This window comes from Salvelinus fontinalis, chromosome 30 (assembly GCF_029448725.1).
Source record: "Salvelinus fontinalis isolate EN_2023a chromosome 30, ASM2944872v1, whole genome shotgun sequence".
Classification (NCBI taxonomy): Eukaryota; Metazoa; Chordata; class Actinopteri; order Salmoniformes; family Salmonidae; genus Salvelinus; species Salvelinus fontinalis.
In genome coordinates this window covers 28,559,258-28,583,464 of record NC_074694.1, presented here as the reverse complement: position 1 = coordinate 28,583,464, position 24,207 = coordinate 28,559,258, and the positions used below count along the sequence as shown (strand labels likewise).

Genomic DNA, 24,207 nt, shown 5'->3' with positions numbered 1-24,207 from the left:
ATCTCCCGTCTGGATTACTGCAACTCGCTGTTGTCTGGGCTCCCTGCCTGTGCCATTAAACCCCTACAACTCATCCAGAACGCCGCAGCCCGTCTGGTGTTCAACTTTCCCAAGTTCTCTCACGTCACCCCGCTCCTCCGCTCTCTCCACTGGCTTCCAGTTGAAGCTCGCATCCGCTACAAGACCATGGTGCTTGCCTACGGAGCTGTGAGGGGAACGGCACCTCCGTACCTTCAGGCTCTGATCAGGCCCTACACCCAAACAAGGGCACTGCGTTCATCCACCTCTGGCCTGCTCGCCTCCCTACCTCTGAGGAAGTACAGTTCCCGCTCAGCCCAGTCAAAACTGTTCGCTGCTCTGGCACCCCAATGGTGGAACAAACTCCCTCACGACGCCAGGTCAGCGGAGTCAATCACCACCTTCCGGAGACACCTGAAACCCCACCTCTTTAAGGAATACCTAGGATAGGATAAAGTAATCCTTCTAACCCCCCCCCCCCTTAAAAGAGTTAGATGCACTATTGTAAAGTGGTTGTTCCACTGGATATCATAAGGTGAATGCACCAATTTGTAAGTCGCTCTGGATAAGAGCGTCTGCTAAATGACTTAAATGTAAATGTAAATGTAAATTGAAATTCAACAAACAGAACCCTGACATGGGATTTGGCACCCTCTAGATGTCTATAGACCATGTTAAGGAGGGTAAGAATGGCGTCATCAACTCCTCTGCTAGGCTGATAGGCAAACTGAAATGGGTCGAGGAGCTTCTGGGTGACTCTGAGAATATGACTTTTCACAATTTTCTCAAGGCATTTCATTACTAAGGATGTCAAGGCGACAGGGCGGTAGTCATTCAGCAAAGAGGGATTAGATGCTTTAGGAATTGGTATAATTATTGAGTTTTTACACAATACTGGCACGTGTTGCTGGTCGAGTGAGGATTGGAAAATGTCTGTAAAAACACCAGCCAATTGTTCAGCACAGTGCTTTAACACATGTCCACGTATTTTGTCTGGGCCTGGGCTTTAGTATGTGTTACATCCCCTGAACAATTTTATAACATCAGACTGTTTAACAGTCTATAGGGAGGAGGTCAGAGACCTGGCCGTGTGGTACCAGAACAATAACCTCTCCCTCAATGTGATCAAGAAAAAGGAGATGATTATGGACTATAGGAAAAGGAGGGCCGAGCACGCCCCCATTCTCATCGACAGGGCTGTAGTGGAGCAGGTTGAGAGCTTCAAATTCCTTGGTGTCCACATCAACAACAAACTACAATGGTCCAAACACACCAAGACAGTCGAGAAGAGGGCAGGACAAAGGCTATTCCCCCTCAGGAGACTGAAAAGATTTGGCATGGGTCCTCAGATCCTCAAAAGGTTCTACAGCTGCACCATCGAGAGCATCCTGACGGGTTGCATCACTGCCTGGTATGGCAACTGCTCGGCCTCCGACCGCAAGGCACTACTGAGGGTGGTGTGTAAGGCCCAGTACATCACTGGGGCCAAGCTTCCAGCCATCCAGGACCTCTATACCAGGCGGTTTCAGAGGAAGGCCCTAAAAATTGTCAAGGACTCCAGTCACCCTAGTCATAGACTGTTCTCTCTTTAACTCTACCTACATGTACATATTACCTCAATTACCTTGACTAACCGGTGCCCCCGCACATTGACTCTGTACCAGTACCCCCTGTATTTAGCCTCGCTATTGTTATTTTACTGCTGCTGTTTCATTATTTGTTTCTTTTATTTTCTATTTTTTACTTATCTATTATTACTGAACACTTATTTTTTGTTAAGACTTCTTAAAGCATTGTTGGTTAAGGGCTTGTAAGTGAGCATTTCACTGTAAGGTCTACACCTGTTGTATTCGGCGCATGTGACCTAGAATTTGATTTGATTTACTATATATATATATATATATATATATATATATATATATATATATATATATATCAAATATTTTGTCCTAAAGTGTTTTATTTGAATGATAACACATTTACTTAAGAAGAAGAATGAATACAACAACTCTGCCTGTCTAACAAACATAGCCATTGGTGGCAACTCTACAATTCACTGGAAAGACAGACAGCTAGAAAAAGTAGTAGACTGCAATTTTAAAATTCTAAAGTGTTAAATTCACGGTGTCTTTGAACACCATAGCAGTGTACCTTTCACACTGAGTTGTAAAATGTAAATGCCACCGGTGTTGAAAAGTATCAGTTGGACAACACTCACTCAGTCACCTACTGTAATAGTATCTACACCATTGGAGTGAGGAAAAGCACACTATGACAGTGTTAAAAGAGCAACGCTTTGAAAAGTGTTCATTTAACATTTTTCTGATGGTTTTCATATATAAACTTCAAAAGTGTTACATTGTACACCCACAGTTTTCAATTGAATGATTGCAATTTTGATCCACAGAGCATCCACAGAGCATAGGTGCTAGAGACAAGGACTGAGAGAGGCTCAGTGTGTCACTGAGTGAGAGTGAGAGAGACAGAGAAATGGGGGTGTTACATTTCCATGCAAACAAACCATTAAATGAGACATGGCAGCTGGGACCTTATCTAATCTGACAGCTGGCATCATTCTCCACCCACTTACCCTACACACTTATCTATAACTCCTACCTGTACTTTCCCTCTCATTCTGTATGGTATAGTTTTAATGTCTCCCTTGCCTCTGTCCACTCTTCTCCTTAGGATGCCAAGTTTGTAGAGGAGCGTAGGAAACAGCTCCAGTCGTACCTGAGGATGGTGTTGAACAAGCTGATCCAGACCCTGCCAGAGTTCTCTGCTAAACCCACTAAGGAGACCCTGCTGCAGCTGCTGCCCTTCTGCCAGTGAGTGACCCCACTGTCTGTGTGTGTGTGTGTGTGTGTGTGTGTGTGTGTGTGTGTGTGTGTGTGTGTGTGTGTGTGTGTGTGTGTGTGTGTGTGTGTGTGTGTGTGTGTGTGTGTGTGTGTGTGTGTGTGTGTGTGTGTGTGTGTGTGTGTGTGTCAGAGTGTGCATTGTCAGATGGGGAAAACACACATTTCACAAAGTGCTTCATAATAATGCATTGCCTGACACATCTGTGTGCGAGTGCGATAGATAATGCAAATTGTTTTGTGAACACCTTGAAAGGGACTTCTTGTGCCAGCTCAGTCATAGGATCCAGTCATTTCCTGCATCATTCACACCAATTGAGGCTGTGACCACTCGGTGAGCACGACCAATCACAGATCCCAACAAGAATTCTGTTCTGTAGCAGCTGATAGTCATAGCACAGAGGTTCTAAAACGCTGAGATAGAATTATCAAATTTGATTGATCACATGCGCCGAATACAACAGGTTGTAGACCTTACCATGAAATTATTACTTAACTGCATTGTTGGTTAAGGGCTTGTAAGAAAATAGAGTTAAGAAAATATTTACTAAATAAACTGAAGTAAAAAAATAAAAAATGATGAGGCTATATACAGGGGGTACCGATTCCGAGTCAATGTTCAGTGGTACAGGTTAGTCGAGGTAATTTGTACATGTCGGTAGGGGTAAAGTGACTATGCATAGATAATTAACAGCGAGTAGCAGCAGTGTAAAAACAAAGGGTGGGTGGGTGTCAATACAAATAGTCCGGGTGGCAATTTCATTAATTGTTCAGCAGTCTTATGGCTTGGGGGTAGAAGCTGGTAAGGAGCCTTTTGGACCTAGAATTGGCACTCCGGTACCGCTTGCCATGCGGTAGCAGAGGGAACAGTCTATGACTCTGATGACTGGAGTCTTTGACCACCTATTATATAGGTCCTGGATGGCAGGAAGCTTGGCCCCAGTGATGTACTGGGCTGTACGCACTACCATCTGTAGTGCCTTACGGTCGGATGTCGAGCAGTTGCCATACCAGGAGGTGATGCAACCAGTTAGGATGCTCACATTGGTGCTGCTCTAGAACTTTTTGAGGATCTGGGGACCCATGCCAAAACTTTTCAGTCTCCTGAGGGGAAAAAGGTGTTGTCGTGCCATCTTCACAACTTTCTTGGTGTGTTTGGACCATGATAGTTTGTTGGTGATGTGGACACCAAGGAACTTAAAACTCTCGACCCGCTCCATTACAGCCCCGTCGATATGAATGGGGGCGTGTTCGGCCCTCCTTTTCCTGTAGTCCACGATAATATCCTTTGTCTTGTTCATGTTGAGGGAGAGGTTGTTGTCCTGGCACCACACGGCCAGGTCTCTGACCTCCTTCCTATAGGCTGTCTCATCGTTGTCGGTGATCAGGCCTACCACCGTTGTGTCATCTGCAAACTTAATGATGGTGTTGGATTCGTGCCAGGCCACACAGTTGTGGGTGAACAGGGAGTACAGGAGGGGACTAAGCATGCAGCCCTAAGGGGTCCCTGTGTTGAGGATTAGCGTGGCAGATGTTTTGTTGCCTACCCTTACCACCTGGGGGGTGGGCCGTCAGGACGTCCAGGATCCAGCTGCAGAGGGAGGTGTCTTGTCCCTGGGTCCATAGCTTAGTGATGAGCTTTGTGGGCACTATGTTGAACGCTGAGCTGTAGTCAATGAACAGCATTCTCACATAGGTGTTCCTTTTCTCCAGGTGGGAAAGGGCAGTGTGGAGTACGATTGAGATTGCATCTTCTGTGGATCTGTTGGGGCGGTATGAGAATTGAAGTGGGTCTAGGGTTTCCAGGATGGTGGTGTTTGATGTGAGCCATGACCAGCCTTTCAAAGCACTTCATGGCTACCGACGTGAATGCTACGGGGCGGTAGTCATTTAGGCAGGTTATCTTTGCTTACTTGGTCACAGGGACTATGGTGGGTATTACATACTTGGTCAGGGAGAGGTTGAAAATGTCAGTGAAGACACTTGCCAGTTGGTCCGCGCATGCTCAGAGTACACGTCCTGGTAATCCGTCTGGCCCCGCAACCTGGTGAATGTTGACCTGTTTAAAGGTCTTGTTCACATCGGCTACGGAGCGCGTGATCACACAGTTGTCTAGAACAGCTGGTGCTCTCATGCATGCTTCAGTGTTACTTGCCTCAAAGCGAGCATAAAAGGCATTTAGCCCATCTGATAGGCTCACGTCACTCGGCAGCTTGCGGCTGGGTTCCCTTTGTAGTCCGTAATAGTTTGCAAGCCCTGCCACATCCGACGTGCGTCAGAGCCGGTGTAGTAGGATTCAATCTTAGTCCTGTATTGAGGCTTTGCCTGTTTGATGATTCGTCTGAGGGCATAGCAGGATTTTTTATAAGCGTCCGGATTAGTGTCCCGCTCCTTGAAAGTGGCAGCTCTAGCCTTTAGCTTGGTGTGGATGTTGCCTGTTATACAGGGCTTCTGGTTGGGAAATATACATACGGTCACTGTGGGGGGGACGTCATCGATGCACTGATAGATGAAGCTGGTGACTGAAGTGGTATATTCCCCAATGCCATTTGATGAATCCTGGAACATATTACAGTCTGTGCTAGGAGAACAGTCCTGTAGCGTAGCATCCGCATTGTCTGACCACTGCCGTATTAAGCGATTCACTGGTACTTCCTGCTTTAGTTTTTGCTTGTAAGCAGGAATCAGAAGGGTAGAATTATGGTCAGATTTTCCAAATGGAGGGCGAGGGAGAGTTTTGTACGCGTCTCTGTGTGTGGAGTGAAGGTGGTCTAGAGTTTTTCCCCTCTGGTTGCACATGTGACATGCTGGTAGAAATGAGGTAAAACAGATTTAAGTTTCCCTGCATTTAGGTCCACAGCCACTAGGACACTGCTTCTGGATGAGCATTTTCTTGTTTGTTTATGGCCGTATACAGCTCGTTGAGTGCGGTCTTCGTGCAAGCGTCGGTTTGTGTTGGTAAATAGACGGCTACAAAAAATAGAGATGAAAACTCTCTTGGTAGATAGTGTGGTCTACAGCTTATCATGAGGTACTCTACCTCAGGCGTGCAATACCTCGAGACTACCTTAACATTAGCCATCGTGCACCAGCTGTTAATGACAAATAGACACACACCCCCACTCCTCGTTTTACCAGACGTAGCTTTTCTATTTTTCCGATGCACGGAAAACCCTGCCAACGGTATATTATCCGTGTCATCGTTCAGCCACGACTCAGTAATAAGATATTACAGTTTTTAATGTCCTGTTGGTATGATAGTCTCGAACGGAGCTCATCCAGTTTATTCTCCAGTAATTGCACGTTGGTATCAAGTATGAAGGTAAGACCCAGATGCAGACCACGTTGAATAAACAATAGTTTAATGATCCAATAGGGGCAGGCAATAGACAGGTCAAGGCAGGCAGGTGTCAGTAAACCAGAGGTGAGGCAACGGTACCGGATGGCAGGCAGGCTCAGGATAAGCAGCGGTCAAAAATCCAGTGGGGGGCAAAGGTACAGGTTGGTAGTGTGAGGGAAAAATTATGTATTCACTTTATTTGTTGGATATGTAACAATGATTTACTTAACAAACAGTAAGATATGTCTGTCCTGCTAATGCTGAGTTTTATGGTGTCCACTCTAGCTTCCTGCAGCTAGTCTAGCTGTCGTGGACATTGATTGACCTGGTGATAAAACCTACAGCTGGCATTCCAGTGACAGGATGTGGGGTGATTGTGACTGGGATAGAGAGGAGTAGAACAAAGGCCTCAGTGGTTCTTAGACATCCTGGCATCTAGGAAATTAGGCCAGGGTTGGGGGTTAAGATAACGCCAGGGGCAGATAAAGACAGGATGAGCCCAAAGTGTCTCATGGTCCCCCCAATCTATATGGGAAGGGTGGAGCCAGCCATGGTTGAAGCATTTTTAGGTTTGGTATATAAGGACACAGTATTCTCTGTATGGTTCAAGCACTCGGTCCGACAGTCAAGACTTCTGGGCTGACGGCTTCATCATTTCAATAATTCATCGATATTAAATAAAGATGATTGTTTGAAGAAATGACCAAGTCTCTCTCAGTACTGAATTTCCACAACATTCTTGGCGACGAGGAGGTGATCTGCAACTTCACCTGTTGACCGCTCCTGAAGATCTGGGTAAACTGTGCACAGGAGATCAGAAATTGGGATCTCAGGGTGAACCATGTTTATTATTGAGCAGCTGGACCCGCCTATGATCTGAGAGGTAGCGGTCACGGGTGGATACCAGTACTGACTTTGAATTTCCACGACAGTAGACAGGCTCAGGGTCAGGCAGAGTGGTCAGGCAGGTGGGCTCGGAGTCAGGACAGGCAAGGGTCAAAATCAGGAGGGCGAGAAAAGAGAGACTGGGAAAAAGCAGGAGCTGAGAAACAAAACGCTGGTTGATTTGACAAACAAGACGAACTGGGAACGGACAAACAGAGAACACAGGTTTAAATACACAGGGGATAATGGGGAAGATGGGCGATACCTGGAGGGGGTGGAGACAATCACAAGGACAGGTGAAACAGATCAGGGTGTGACAGTTGGCTAATAGAATGGATGGTAGAGGCGGGTTACCCACTCGCGGAATTATTCTCACAAGGCATCCTGATCTCCGCCCCATGTATTTCTTTCTTTTCTTCATGTGAATGACGGGGGTTTGGGCCTTGTCTGGGAACATTATATCCTTTGAGTCCGACTCATAAAAAATTATCTTTGTCCAGTTTGAGGTGAGTAATCGCTGTTCTGATATCCAGAAGCTCTTTTCGGTCATAGGAGATGGTAGCATCAACAAAATAAGTTATAAACTATGCGAAAAAACACACAAAATAGCACAATTGGTTAGGAGCCCGTAAAACGGAAGCCATCCCCTCTGGCGCTATTCTTCAGCTAAATAAAGAGCTGAGTTGATGATATCTACATTAACAGTAGAGCTGTCAGTGGTTGATGACTCATCCAAAATCCATTGATTCATTGATGACTCATCCAAAATGGTGACCTTTCTTTTATGAATGACTGAGTGGGCCCCTGGTTAGGAGGGGGCTGAGATGGAGAGAGATTAGAACCTGATTCTTCAAAAGCTGCACTTGTCATCACTCCTTTCTTGGGAGGTGACTCGGTCTCACCTCACCCCAAAAGTGTCGCCTTTAGTGTCAGCAGCCAGCACGTTCTGCCCAAAATGGCACATTCACAGGAACACAGAAAACACAGTTCAAGTTCTAGCCTCAAGTTCTGGTTGGTGCCAAGAATAAAATAAAAACCCTAAGTGGCATTACTAACCTCTGGTTTCCTTTGCTGAATTCTTGACCTTTTGTCTCCTCCCAGGGACACATCAGTGGCCAGCGAGGGGAGCAGTAAGACAGCCCGGTCCAAAGCCTCGTCACGCTTTCCCAGACTGGGGCGCAACCGCAATCAGGAGGGCCGCAACCCAGAGCCCCAGAGCGGCGACCTCTAACCTCTACCCTCTACACTCTGATCTTTTCTTTGATTTGTTGATACTGAGGGGTACTTCTTGCTCCTGGACTAACGCAGAGCCTGAGAGAGAGACGGACAGTGGAGGTTATGGAGGGGAGAGGCAACAGGAGAACCTTTTATCCTGAAATTCTTGGAACCCCAGAGGCTAACTATGCCTGCTCTCCTGAACGGAGGATTCACTCAAAGACCACACATGGACTAACTGGGCATTAAAACAAGATGGGAGGACTGTTTCCTAATTTTACTCAGTTTTGTAGTGAAACTGTATCATGGTCATGGTACCTACAGTGTTTTCTAGCTTTTCTGCATTGAGGTGTGGGGACAGAGAGAAGTGTTCTTCAAACAAAACTAACAGGTGTTTTCTTGGTCAATGTCAGCATTTCGGTGCCATTTTTTTATTTTGACATCATCCTTTTACCTAACATTAACCAAAGCAATGGGCATTCATCTTTTATATTTATTTTGCCAGTCTGTTACCATACGATAATGTGCACAATGACATATTCCATCACACAATTTAAGGACTTTTAATACAAATATTACTGCTGGACTGATTATCCAGCCGTTCCAGTGATTGTGGACTGAATGTGACTTATCAGGAGACTTAACAGTGAATAGATCATAGATGAATGTCTTACAGTTGGGTAACACTTGAAGAGAAGCCGCTTGATCAAGTGCATGAAAAGTAATTTACAGATGCAGTTTGTACACTGCTTTAACTTGTATAAAATAGAAATCCTAAATACATACATTTTACTCAAGTATAGAGATTACTTCGGGGGGAAAAATAAGAGATTGCTTGTGATGGAAGTTGTTCTTGTGACCGCCCCCCAGTCAGCTGTCCAATCAGAACTGTTAAAATTAGATTTAAACAGGAAGCTGCAGATGATAACGCACTGGGGAAGACTGTAAATCAGTATGCACACATCAATAATAGGAGCAAATGATGAAATGATTACCAATCTTATTTTGAAGCACAATTATAAAATATTAATGATAAACAACAAATGTATTTTTTTTTCATTCACCCCGACAAACAGCGCTGCTGTTGCATATTGTATGTTAAACTTGACATGGAGAAACAGGACGCTGGTTCTATCTATTCATAACGAAGCACTTCAATTGATCTAGCTGTTCTTTCTACTCAGACATTATGTGATGTTGTCGTTGCCACTTCTACAGGACCGCTACTAAGGTTCATTTCCTGTTTGTGTCTCATGGCTAGGACCAGGAGTTTTCCCCAGATCATGTGACCTGACCAGGAGAAACTCTGGACCCTAGTTGTAGGCTGTAACTAGAGCCTAGAGTGTTTCCTGGTCATTTCACGACTAGAGCCCAAAGTGTTGCCCTATCAGGTCACATGGTCAGAGAAAGAAAAACTCCTGGCCCTCCACAACGCTCCTGTCTTTAGAGGGCTTCTCTTGTACCTTCTGTCCTACCGTTTAGCCTAACAGTCTGCCTTAAAAGACAGTGGCACAGAGAGACTAATGAATAAAGGGGTTCATACTGTACATACATACCAATGGTGTTGTTATTGTGATATTCTACATATGGAAGTCCAAAGCAGGAACGGATCTGTGACAATATTGGTTCTTGATGATTCATTAAGGGCATGAACATTATGTAAATTAATTGGATCAATGTATTTTTGGGGGAGTATTTTATTAGGATCCTTATTAGCTGTTGCAAAACAGCAGCAACTCTTCCTGGGGTCCACACAAAACATGAAACATGACATAATACAGAACATTAATAGACAAGAACAGCTCAAGGACTGAACTACATCCATTTTTAAACAGAAAGGCACACGTAGCCTACACATCAATACATACACACAAACTATCTAGGTCAAATGACTTGCCTAGTTAAATAAAGGCTAGATAAAGACATCAACGTATATACAGTATGTAGAGTGCCTTCAGAAAGTATTCACACCCCTTGACTTTTTCCACATTTTGATGTGTTATAAAGCAGGATTAAAATCGATTTCATTGTAATTTTTTTGTCAACAATCTACACAAAATACTCGAATGGTCAAAGTGGAAGAAAAATTATATATTTTTCTGAGTCAATACATGTTAGAATCATCTTTGGCAGTCCTTAACGATTACAAGCGTACCCATAACATGCTGCAGCCGCCACCACTATGCTTGAAAATATGGAGAGTGGTACTCAGCAATGTGTTGTATTGGATTTGTCCCAAACATAACACTTTTTATTCAGGACAAAAAGTGAATTGCTTTGCCACATTTTTTGCAGTATTACTTTAGGCCTTGTTGCAAACAGGATACATGTTTTGGAATATTTTTTATTCTATACAGGCTTCCTTTCCACTCTGTCATTTAGGTTAGTATTGTGTAGTACCTACAATGTTGTAGATCCATCCTCAGTTTTCTCCTATCACACCCATTAAACTGTGTATGTGTTTTAAAGTCACCATTGGCCTCATGGTGAAATCCCTGAGTGGTTTCCTTCCTCTCTGACAACTGAGTTAGAAAGGATGCCTGTATCTATGTAGTGACTGGGTGTATTAATACACCAGCCAAAGTTTAATTAATAACTTCATGCTCGATGTCTGCTTCTATTTTTTTTAATCTACCAATAGGTGCCTTCTTTGCGAGGCATTGGAAAACCTCCCTGGTCTTTGTGGTTGAATCTGTGTTTGAAAATAACTGCTCGGCTGAGGGACTTTACAGATACAGTGCCCTTGACTAATATTGGAACCCTTGGTAAATATGAGTAAAACGGGCAGTGAAATGTTTTTCTTTATTGTTTATCCTCATTCAAAATATTCACAAAAATCAAACCTTTAATTAAAGTAAAATAATTGAAAGAAAAACTAAATTCTTATAAAACAAATATTTTTCTCAAAAATACAGTTGAAGTCGGAAGTTTACATGCACCTTAGCCAAATACATTTAAACTCAGTTTTTCACAATTCCTGACATTTAATCCTTGTAAAAATTCCCTGTCTTAGGTCAGTTAGGATCACCACTTTATTTTAAGAATGTGAAATGTCAGAATAATAGTAGAGAGTGTCACGGCCGTCGTAAGAACTGGACCAAAGCGCAGCGTGGTGAGCGTACATATTCCTTTTTATTAGAAATGACGCTGACAAAAACAATAAACAATACAAAACAACCGTGAAGTTTAAGGGCTATGTGCCACAAACAAACAAACAAAGTTAACTTCCCACAAAGAAAGGAGGGAAAAGGGCTACCTAAGTATGGTTCCCAATCAGAGACAACGATAGACAGCTGTCCCTGATTGAGAACCATACCCGGCCAAAACATAGAAATACAAAATCATAGAAAAACAAAACATAGAATGCCCACCCCAAATCATACCCTGACCAAACCAAATAGAGACAAAACAAGGCTCTCTAAGGTCAGAGAGAATGATTTATTTCAGCTTTTATTTCTTTCATCACATTCCCAGTGGGTCAGAAATGTACATACCCTCAATTCGTATTTGGTAGCATTGCCTTTAAATTGTTTAACTTGGGTCAAATGTTTTGGGTAGCCTTCCACAAGCTTCCCACAATAACTTGGGTGAATTCTGGCCCATTTCTCCTGACAGAGCTGGTGTAACTGAGTCAGGTTTGTAGGCCTCAATGCTCGCACACAATTTTTCAGTTCTGCCCACAAATGTTCTATAAGATTGAGGTCAGGGGTTTGTGATGGCCACTACAATACCTTGACTTTGTTGTCCTTAAGCCATTTTGCCACAACTTTGGAAGTATGCTTGAGTCATTGTCCATTTGGAAGACCCATTTGTGACCAAGCTTTAAATTCCTGACTGATGTCTTGAGATGTTGCTTCAATATATCCACATCATTTTCTTTCCTCATGATGCCATCTATTTTGTGAAGTGCACCAGTCCACCTGCAGCAAAGCACCCCCACGACATGATGCTGCCACCCCCGTGTTTCACGGTTGGAATGGTGTTCTTTGGCTTGCAAGCCTCCCCCTTTTTCCTCCAAACATAACGATGGTCATTATGGCCAAACTGTTCTGTTTTTGTTTCATCAGTCCAGAGGACATTTCTGCAAAAAGTACGATATTTGTCCCCATGTGCAGTTGCAAACCGTAGTCTGGCTTTTTTATGGCGGTTTTGGAGCAGTGGCTTCTTCCTTGCTGAGCGGCCTTTCAGGTTATGTCGATATAGGACTTGTTTTACTGTGGTTATAGATACTTTTGTACCTGTTTCCTCTAAGCATCTTCACAAGGTCCTTTGCTGTTGTTCTGGGATTGATTTGCACTTTTCGCACCAAAGTATGTTCATCTCTAGGAGACAGAACGCGTCTCCTTCCTGAGCAGTATGACGGCTGCGTGGTCCCATGGTGTTTATACTTGCGTACTATTGTTTGTACAGATGAACGTGGTACCTTCAGGCATTTGGAAACTGTTCCCAAGGATGAACCAGATCTAAAAAAAAATTCTGAGGTCTTGGTTGATTTCTTTTGATTTTCCCATGATGTCAAGCAAAGAGGCACTGAGTTTGAAGGTAGGCCTTGAAATCCATCCACAGGTACACCTCCAATTGACTCAAATTATATCAATTAGCCTATCAGAAGCTTCTAAAGCCATGACTTTTTCTGGAATTTTCCGAGCTGTTTAAAGGCACAGTCAACTTAGTGTATGTAAACTTCTGACCAACTGGAATTGTGATACAGTGAATTACACTGCTCAAAAAAATAAAGGGATTGGATTTGTGGCCTGTTGGAGGTCATTTTGCAGGGCTCTGGCGGTGCTCCTCTTTGCACAAAGGCGGAGGTAGCGGTCCTGCTGCTGGGTTGTTGCCCTCCTACGGCCTCCTCCACGTCTCCTGATGTACTGGCCTGTCTCCTGGTAGCGCCTCCATGCTCTGGACACTACGCTGACAGACACAGCAAACCTTCTTGCCACAGCTCGCATTGATGTGCCATCCTGGATGAGCTGCACTACCTGAGCCACTTGTGTGGGTTGTAGACTCCGTCTCATGCTACCACTAGAGTGAGAGCACCGCCAGCATTCAAAAGTGACCAAAACATCAGCCAGGAAGCATAGGAACTGAGAAGTGGTCTGTGGTCAACACCTGCAGAATCACTCCTTTATTGGGGGTGTCTTGCTAATTAATATAATATTAATAATTTCCACCTTTTGTCTATTCCATTTGCACAACAGCATGTGAAATTTATTGTCAATCAGTGTTGCTTCCTAAGTGGACAGTTTGATTTCACAGAAGTGTGATTGACTTGGAGTTACATTGTGTTGTTTAAGTGTTCCCTTTATTTTTTTGAGCAGTGTATAAGTGAAATAATCTGTCTGTAAACAATTGTTGGAAAAATTCCTTGTGTCATGCACAAAGTAGATGTCCTAACCGACTTGCCAAAACTATAGTTTGTTAACAAGAAATTTGTGCAGTGGTTGAAAAACGAGTTTTAAATACTCCAACCTAAGTGTATGTAAACTTCCGACTTCAACTGTATGTGTGCCACAATTACTGGCATCCCTTCATTCAATACTTTGTGCAACCTCCCTTTGCCAAGATAACAGCTCTGAGTCTTCTCATATAATGCGTAATGAGGTTGGAGAACACATGGCAAGGGATCTGAGACCTCCATACAGAATCTCTCCAAATCCTTCAGATTCCGAGGTCTGCACTTGTGGACTCTCCTCTTCAGCTCATCCCACAGGTTTTCTATGGGGTTTAGGTCAGGGGACTGGGATGGCCATGGCAAAACCTTGATTCTGTGGTCAGTGAACCATTTTTGTGTTGATTATGAAGTGCTTTGGGTCATTGTCCTGCTGGAAGATCTAACCACGGCCTAGTTTAAGCTTTCTAGCAGAGGTAGTCAGGTTTTGATTTAATATCTGCTAGTACTTGATGGAGTCCAGGATACCATGTATCCTAGCAATTTGTCCAGAGCCGTTAGAAGAAAAACAGCCCCACAACATCAAAGATCCACCACCATACTTCACAGTGGGGATGAGGTACTTTTCTATGTTTCTGTCTACGCCAAATCTACCTCTTGCTGCTATAACAGCCTCCTCTCTTCTGGGAAGGCTTTCCACTAGATGTTAGAACATTGCTGCAGGAACTTGCTTCCATTCAGCCACAAGAGCTTTAGTGAGGTCTGGCACTGATGTTGGGCAATTAGGTCTGGCTCGCAGTTGGTGTTCCAATTCATACCAAAGGTATTAGATGGGATTGAGGTCAGGGCTCTATGCAGGCCAGTCAAGTTCTTCCACACCGATCTCGACAAACCAATTCTGTATGGACCTCGCTTTGTGCATGGCATTATCATGCTGAAACAGGAAAGGGCATTCCCCAAACTGTTGCCACAAAGTTGGAAGCACAGAATCGTTTAGAATGTCATTGTATGCGGTAGCGTTAAGATTTCCCTTTACGAGAACTAAGGGGCCTAGCCCAAACCATCAGTTGCCCATGCTCTCATATGGAGAGATCCCATTGAAAAACGTTGCTTGCTATTCTGGCAATTGGCATATCCAAGAGTCTATTCCAAAGTCTCACCATACATGCTCCCATCTCACCTTACACGGTTCCCAGCCCGTGTGCCTAGTTATTGTCAGTATAGGTGCAAACTTGTGGATATCTAAAAAATGACATCCTGCTCTATTAGGGTTTTTGAGATACCTCTTAGCACCCCACACTCCTGCTGAATAGTCCAGAACAGGAGACACGCATGTCTGACACAGTTTGAAATACGTGGCAAAACCAATATCTTTCAGTGTTTTTGTTTTCCCTATTCCTCCCCAAAGAGCTCTATTTGCTGAGTCGGCCAGGGGAAATGTGCCGTTCATCAAAATAAAGACCCAAATATTTTTCATTGCCAGTAAACTCAAGCATTTCTTCACCAAAACTGAAAAATACTTCTCGTAGTACTTGGTCTAAAATGCATTATCTGTGTCAATTGATCCATCTTTTGCACCAATTGTCTATACATAATAACATTTTCTGCAGGTCTTGTTCAGTTTCTGCCATCACAATAATGAGGTTTAATTTAGGTTTAATTTATTTTCACCAAAGAAAATGTGTAATAAACAACAATACAGATAAATAAAAAAAGACAGTACAGGTGCATCAAAGCTGGGACCGAGAGACTGATAAACAGCTTCTATCCCCAGGCCATCAGACTGTTAAACAGCCACCACTAGACTAGGCCCACTAGGCCTCCCCCAGTGCCTTGTCCTTTGTCCTACTCTGCCCCTTAGTATCACTAGCTGGCTACCACCAGCTACTCTACCCGGACCTTAGGGACTGCTGCCCTTTGTACGTACATAGTCATTGAACACTGGTCACTTTAATAATGTTTAAATACTCTTTAATTACTTGTTACTTTTATTTCTTATTCTTATCCATATTTATTTTAACTGCACTGTCGGTTAGGGGGCTCGTAAGTAAGCGTTTCACTGTATGTTGTATTCGGCGCGTGTGACTAATAAAATTTGATTTGAAATGTATTATTATGTGCTTGTTTGATATTTACTGCATTGATTGATAAGAACTAGGCACATAGGTATTTCCTTGCACCCGCCATAACACCTACTAACTGTGTACCCCACCAATATAATTTGTGTTGTTTTACAGGGTCCGCCATAACACCTACTAACTGTGTACCCCACCAATATAATGTGTTGTTTTACAGGGTCCGCCATAACACCTACTAACTGTGTACCCCACCAATATCATTTGTGTTGTTTTACAGGGTCCGCCATAGCAGGACGGCCCCCCTGGAGCGAAATAGAGTGAAGTGTGTTGCTGGAGTTCACTCTGGTATTCAAACCAGTTGCCTTTTGGTTACTGGCCCAACGCTCTAACCGCTAGGCTACCTGGATGGATAAACACATTCTGAATGTTACATCTGCATATTACTTCTACTGCTGGCTCTTTAACATCAGTTATACATCGCCTTAAGTCTTTATTTATTCCTTCCTGCGCTTTTGTTTACTAACACACTCCGGAATTTCCAGGGGTGTGTTCGGTAGATGAAGACGAGTGTGTGCTAAATGTGCATTGTCTATTGACCAGAAAATTGTGTACATGCCCAGTTAGGATGGGGATGAGTGCTCGCGGTTATGTTCGACAGAGTACACACTTGCTCACTTACAGCTGAGCGGATACAGGCCAAACACACCAAGCATTTACACAGAGATTATATTTACCGTTTCACGTGTACTGTAGGGCATTGACTTTCAATCTACATTATATATACAGTGTTTATGCATAGCAATGAATACAATAGGCCTACTGAGGTCCCTTTTACCATAGGAATATGACGGTCCTTAAAATATAGTTTTCTCTCATTGAAGTGATGGTCCAGTATGTTGGGATAGGACTGTATATCATTACCATGCTTTTACCTTTGTATCTGAAGGACATGAAGACAACAGTGACCTTAGTTAAGATGAGGTCACAGCATAAACAGATCTTTACTAACACAAAGACTGGTTATGCTTTATATGCAGTTATACAGTAATAGGCCACAGTCATTTGAATACCGGAAGGCATGGCTTTCATTTCTACATTGACATGAAAGGTAAGAAAATAGAAGAATGTATAGTTTGTGAACTTAATGAATGGGGAATGGGGAATCTCAGAAGCTTGGAATCTATGGCTAGGGATTCTGCATGAATCTTAGTGGGGATTCTAGTGGAATATTATAATGATGTCATTCATTACCTGACCATTGCTGCTTCCCCATCTGATTACAGCTGTGCAGGTCTGTGCAAGTAGAATGTATACAGTAGCTGCTCGCTGGCGTGATGGCCACCTATTCAATTTGTTGGAAAACTACGTTTCCCTAAATTTGATAATACTCTACTGTTCTTCTTCTCGCTTGACTCAAAGGCAGCATCACATGACCTTTTGGTTACTACACAAAATAAGTCAAGATGGCGCCGGAGGGGAGGGCTGCCGTCTTATCAGCTCTTAACCAACCATGCTATTTTGATAGTTTTTTTGCGTTGTTCGTAACTTGTTTTGAACATAATGTTGCTGCTACCATCTCTTATATCCGAAAAGATCTTCTGGACATCAGAACTGGGATTACTCACCTCAAATTGGATGAGGAGTTCTTCTTCAATGAGTCGGACGCAAGGGATATACTACAGACACCCGACCAGGCCCAGATCCCCGTGATTTGCTGGAAAAGGAAGCGTAGGTTTCACGGAAAGAGATCAGGATACCTTGTGAGGATCAGGCAACGAGTGGCTAATCTGCCCTTGCCTTCCGTTCTGCTAGCTAACTTTCAATCGCTGGAAAATAAATGGGATGAACTGAAAGCACGTATATCTTACCAACGGGACATTAAAAACGGTAATATCTTATGTTTCACCAAGTCACGACATTAAGAACATACAGCTGGCGGGTTATACACTATCGGCAGGACAGAACAGCATCTTCTGGTAAAACACGGGACGGGGGCCTATGAATATTTGTAAACCATAGTTGGTGTATGATATCTAAGGAAGTCTCAAGGTTTTGCTCGCCTGAGGTAGAGTATCTCATGTAAGCTGTAGACCACACTATCTACCTAGAGAGTTTATCTGTATTTTTTGTAGCTGTCTACATACCACCACAGACAGACGCTGGCACTAAAACCGCACTCAATGAACTGTATTCCGCCATAAGTTAAGAGGAAAACGCTCATCCAGAGGCGGCACACCTAGTGGCCGGAGACTTTAATGCAGGGAAACTTAAATCAATTTTACCTCATTTCTACCAGCATGTCACATGTGCAACCAGAGGGAAAAACATTCTAGACCACCTTTACTCCACACACAGAGACACGTTCAAAGCTCTCCCTCGCCCTCCATTTGGCAAATCTGACCATAACTCTGCTTACAAGCAAAAATTGAAGCAGCAGTGACTCGGTCTATAAAAAGTGGTCAGATGAAGCAGATGCTAAACTACAGGACTGTTTTGCTAGCACAGACTGTAATATGTTCCGGGATTCTTCCGATGGTACACCACATCTGTCACTGGCTTTATCAATAAGTGCATCGAGGGGGCCTCCCGAGTGGCGAAATGGTCTAAGGCTGCTGTGCCATTAGAGATTCTGGGTTCGAGTCCAGGCTGTTTCGCAGCCGGCCGCGACCGGGAGGCACATGGGCCGGCGCACAATTGGCCCAGCGTCGTCTGGGATAGGGGAGGGTTTGGCAGGCAGGGATATCCTTGTCTCATCGCGCACTAGAGACTCCTGTGGCGGGCCGGGCGCAGTGCACGCTGACACGGTCGCCAGGTGTACGGTGTTTCCTCCGACACATTGGTATGGCTGGCTTCCGGGTTGGATCGGCATTGTGTCAAGAAGCAGTGCGGCTTGGTTGGGTTGTGTTTCGGAGGATGCATGGCTCTCGACCTTCGCCTCTCCCGAGTCCGTACAGGAGTTGCAGCGATGAGACAAGACTGTAACTACTACCAATTGGATACCACGAAATTGGGGAGAAAAAGGGGTGAAAAATTAAAATAAACAAAAACAAAAAAATGTGTGCATCGAAGACGTCGTCCTCACAGTGACTGCACGTACATACCCCAACCAGAAGCCATGGATTACAGGCAACATTCACACTGAGCTAAAGGGTAGAGCTGCCACTTTCAAGGAGTGTGACTCTAACCTGGAAGATTATAAGAAATCCCACTATGCCCTCCGACAAACCATCAAACAGGCAAAGCGTCAATACAGGGCTTAGATCGAATCGTACTACACTGCTCCGACGCTCGTCAGATGTGGCAGGGCTTGCAAACTATCACAGACTACAAAGGGAAGGACAGCCGAGAGCTGCCCAGTGACACAAGCCTACCAGACAAGCTAAATAACTACTATGCTCGCTTCGTGGCAAGCAACACTGAACCATGCATGAGAGCATCAGCTGTTCCGGACGACTGTGTGATCACGCTCTCCGCAGCCCATGTGAGTACAGTGCCTTGCAAAACTATTCACCCCTCTTGGCGTTTTTCCTCTTTTGTTGCATTACAACCTGTAATTTAAATTGATTTTTTGGGGGATTTCATGTAATGTACATACACGAAATAGTCCAAATTGGTAAAGTGAAATTAAAAATGTAACTTGTTTCAAAAAATTATAAAAAATAAAAACGATAAATTGGTGTGTGCATACAGTTGAAGTTGGAAGTTTACATACACCTTAGCCAAATACATTTAAACTCAGTTTTTCACAATTCCTGACATTTAATCCTAGTAAAAATGCCCTGTCTTAGGTCAGTTAGGATCACCACTTTATTTAAAAAAATATGAAATGTCAGAATAATAGTAGAGAGAATGATTTCTTTCAGCTTTTATTTCTTTAATCACATTCCCAATGGGTCAGAAGTTTACATACACTCAATTAGTATTTGGTAGCATTGCCTTTAAATTGTTTAACTGGGGTCAAACGTTTCTGGTGGCCTTCCACAAGCTTCCCACAATAAGTTGGATGAATTTTGGCCCATTCCTCCTGACAGAGCTTGTGTAACTGAGTCAGGTTTGTAGGCGTCCTTGTTTGCAGACACTTTTTCAGTTCTGCCCACAAATGTTCTATAGGATTGAGGTCAGGGCTTTGTGCTGGCCACTCCAATACCTTGACTTTGTTGTCCTTAAGCCATTATGCTACAACTTTGGAAGTTTGCTTGGGGTCACTGTCCATTTGGAAGACCCATTAGCGACCAAGCTTTAACTTCCTGACTGATGTCGTGAGATGTTGCTTCAATATATCGACATAATTTTCCTCCATCATGATGCCATCTATTTTGTGAAGTGCACCAGTCCCTCCTGCAGCAAAGCACCCCCATGACATGATGTTGCCTCTCCCGTGCTTCACGGTTGGGATGGTGTTCTTCGACTTGCAAGCATCCCCATTTTTCCTCCAAACATAACGATGGTCATTATGGCCATTTTTGTTTCATCAGACCAGAGGACATTTCTCCAAAAAGTACGATCTTTGTCCCCATGTGCAGTTGCAAACCGTAGTCTGGCTTTTTTATGGCGGTTTTGGAGCAGTGGCTTCTTCCTTGCTGAGCAGCTTTTCAGGTCATGTCGATATAGGACTCGTTTTACTGTGGATATAGATATTTTTGTACCTGTTTCCTCTAAGCATCTTCACAAGGTCCTTTGCTGTTGTTCTGGGATTGATTTGCACTTTTCGCACCAAAGTACGTTCATCTCTAGGAGACAGAACACATCTCCTTCCTGAGAGGTATGATGGCTGCGTGGTCCCATGGTGTTTATACTTGCGTACTATTGTTTGTATAAATGAACGTGGTACTTACAGGCGTTTGGAAATTGCTCCCAAGGATGAACCAGACTTGTGGACATTTACAATTTTTTTCTGAGGTCTTGGCTGATTTCTTTTGATTTCCCCATGATGTCAAGTAAAGAGTCACTGAGTTTGAAGGTATGCCTTGAAATGCATCCTCAGGTACACCTCCAATTGACTCAGATGATGTCAATTAGCCTATCAGAAGCTTCTAAAGCCATGACATAATTTTCTGGAATTTCTGGAAGCTGTTTAAAGGCACAGTTAACTTAGTGTATGTAAACTTCTGACCCACTGGAATTGTGATGCAGTGAATTATAAGTGAAATAATCTGTCTGTAAACAATTGTTGGAAAAATGACTTGTGTCATGCACAAAGTAGATGTCCTAACCAACTTGCCAAAACTACAGTTTGTTAACAAGACATTTGTGGAGTGGTTGAAAAGGAGTTTTAATGACTCCAACCTAAGTGTATGTAAACTTCTGACTTCAACTCTGTTATATTTTCTGTATGGGAGAGTTTCACACATACACACACTCACAAACACGCAATAGCAAGAGAGCAGAGACGTTATATCATCGTACTGACATCATTTTGGACAGAAGGCTACCGCCAGTCAGCGCGATTAAAGGATAACGTTAGATGCTCTGACAATTTCAGCACCACCGGAGTGGACAGCCAGGACCACAGGAGCACTGAGCCAGGGCTCACCTCAGAACACAACCAACTGGGCTTCATTGATCATTGTACCTATACCCATCAAATAATGCAAAGCTGTTTATCTGTCAACAACAATTAGATCCGCAAAAGCCAGTAGCCTAAGGATATTAAGAATCACAGATACATCTAAAAGATCCATTGCATTGAAGTAAAAATCAAAGGTCTAAACTATACATTACATAAAACATTTAGCCAAACAACCAGTAGGCTTACATGAGCAAAAACCAATGAATAAATAATTCTGGCACGGCAGCCAGAGCCATAAAGATCGTAGCTTACCATTTAGAAGAGCTGCAGCCTCTTCGATGCTTTGTTGAACCTCATAAGAAGTTTCTGATTCCATTTTCCTTCCTGGCTAAATTTATTTTTAAGGTCCCTCTCAAATGCAAGCTGGACAAGCTGGGCTTTTCGTTGATGTAACATGTCTTGAGTTCAGAGTCTGTGTTCTTCAAGGTGGAGAAGGAAGTTTCGCACATTGCTGTAGATGCCACAAAACTGTTCATCATGTTTCAGTGCCAACAGCACAGCCGGCATCGCTGGAAGAGGCCCGCCGTATCTTTGAACAACACTGAGTGGGGTTCATTTGTTGTTGCTGGCTGTGGTTGCGATTTCACTTTGAAAGAATGTGCGAGCCACAATAAACTCTGCTTCATCTGCTTCAGTTTTGGTTAGATTCAACACGTCGTCAGGTGCTAGTGGTTGGGGTAAAAGAGGCGCAGGTGCTTGTTATGATGTTACCCTCCTGCTGCTGGTGCTAGGCCCTGGCTCTTCTCGATCTTGTTGGTCAGCAGGCGGTGTGGGGGATGGGCAGGTATTACATTTTATGCTACAGTAGGCTCCTCAACCTCGGGGGTTGGGCTTGCTGCAGGCTGGTCAGTGAGCTTGGTATCGCTCTCAACATGGTGGTCCTCCGTTTTTTTTTGCTCTTGGCAGTGCCCAGCCATTTCCGGATATCCATGCTGATCAAAACTTAGCCAACTAGCTATAAATATTCACAGCGCCGCTACCTAAACTTAACGAAGCTAGTAGCTACTAGCTACCATATTATTTAATGGGCTCCTGAGTGGCGCAGCGGTTTAAGGCACTGCATCTCAGTGCTAGAGGCATTACTACAGACCCTGGTTTGATTCCTGTCTGTATCACAACCGGCCATAATTGGGATTCCCATACGGCGGCGCACAATTGGTCCAGCGTCGTCCAGGTTAGGGTTTGGCCGGGGTAGGCCGTCATTGTAAATAAGAATGTGTTCTTAACTGACTTGCCTAGTTAAATAAAATAAATTAGCTGTTTGTGAACAACTTTTTCCCATCTGTGAGGGGGAAAAATAGAAAAGAAAATCGGTCCTGGGTTCCAATGAGCTTCCTAAACAAGGTAGCCTAATGAAGGCGGTACCTTATGACATTGCATGGCTGCAGTAGGTGCCCAAACAGAATATATATATTAAAAAAAAAATATTACATTATTACACCCCCCCTCCCTCACCCCATCGTCAGATCATGAGCACACACCCTCATATAGCCTCTCTCCAGGTCTGTGCTACTACTAATGCAAAGTGGAAGAAAAATTAGAACATTTGTAAAAACTAATATAAAAAATATAACATTAATATATTTTCATTAGATAAGTATTCAACCCCTGAGTCAATACATGTTAGAATCACCTGTCACGTTCCTGACCTGTTTTCTGTTAGTTTGTGTATGTGTTAGCTGGTCAGGACGTGAGTTTGGGTGGGCAGTCTATGTTTTCTGTTTCTATGTTGGTTTAAGGGTGACCTGATATGGCTCTCAATTAGAGGCAGGTGGTTTTCATTTCCTCTGATTGAGAGCCATATTAAGGTAGGTGTTTTCACACTGTTTGTTTGTGGGTGGTTGTCTCCTGTGTCTGTGTGATGTTAGGCCACATGGGACTGTTTCGGTTTTGTTTGTTCGGTTTATGTAGTCTGTTCCTGTTTTCATGCGTTCTTCGTTATACGTAAGTTCTTATGTTCAGGTGCGTCTACGTCGTTTGTTGTTTTGTAGTTATTCAAGTATAGTTCGTTTTCTGTCTATGTCGTGTCTTGTTTAAATCAATAAATCATGTCATCATACCTCGCTGCATATTGGTCTTCAGATCCCTCTCTCCTCTCCTCGTCTGAGGAGGAGGAGGATTTAGAGAACCGTTACATCACCTTTGACAGCGTTTACAGCTGTGAGACTTTCTGGGTACATCTATATGCTCTTTGCACACCTGGATTGTACAATACTTGCACATTATTATTTTAAATTCTTTAAGCTCTGTCAAGTTGGATGTAGATCATTGCTAGACAACCATTTTCAGGTCTTGTCATAGATTCTCAAGCAGATTTACGTCAAAACTGTAACTCGCCCACTCAGGAACATTCACTGCCTTCTTGATAAGCAACTCCAGTGTAGATTTGGCCTTGTGTTTTAGGTTATTGTCCTGCTGAAATGTGAATTAATCTCCCAGTGTCTGGTGGAAAGCAGACTGAACCGGGTTCTCTTTTTTTATCCTGAAAACTCTGCAGTCATTAACTTTTACAAGCATACCCATATGCAGCCTCCACTATGCTTGAAAAGTGAATTGCTTTCCCACATTTTTGCAGTATTTCTTTAGTGCCTTGTTGGAATATATTGTATCAGTACAGGCTTCCTTTTTTCACTCTGTCAATTAGGTTAGTATTGTGGAGTAACTACAATGTTGTTGATCCATCCTCAGCCAATGGTAACTGTTTTAAAGTCACCATTGGTCTCATGGTGAAATCCCTGAGGGGTTCCTTCCTCTGACAACTGAGTTAGGATGGACACCTGTATCTTTGTAGTGACTGGTTGTATTAAAACACCACCAAAGTGTAATTAATACCTTCACCATTCTCAAAGGGATAT

At 43.4% G+C, this 24,207-nt stretch overlaps 1 protein-coding gene across 2 annotated transcripts in view; it reads left to right on the top strand.

Annotated features, from left to right (window-relative positions):
• Positions 1 to 10,785, top strand: part of LOC129828957 (sorting nexin-29-like) — a 122,178-nt gene extending 111,393 nt beyond the window's left edge. For both annotated transcript variants that reach the window (XM_055890300.1, XM_055890301.1), the window contains 2 exons: positions 2,707 to 2,846; positions 8,200 to 10,785. In XM_055890300.1, the coding sequence (XP_055746275.1) occupies positions 2,707 to 2,846; positions 8,200 to 8,329 (270 nt within the window). In that variant the 3' untranslated portion in view covers positions 8,330 to 10,785. The remainder of the gene's footprint in view (positions 1 to 2,706; positions 2,847 to 8,199) is intronic.
• Positions 10,786 to 24,207: the final 13,422 nt, after the last annotated feature.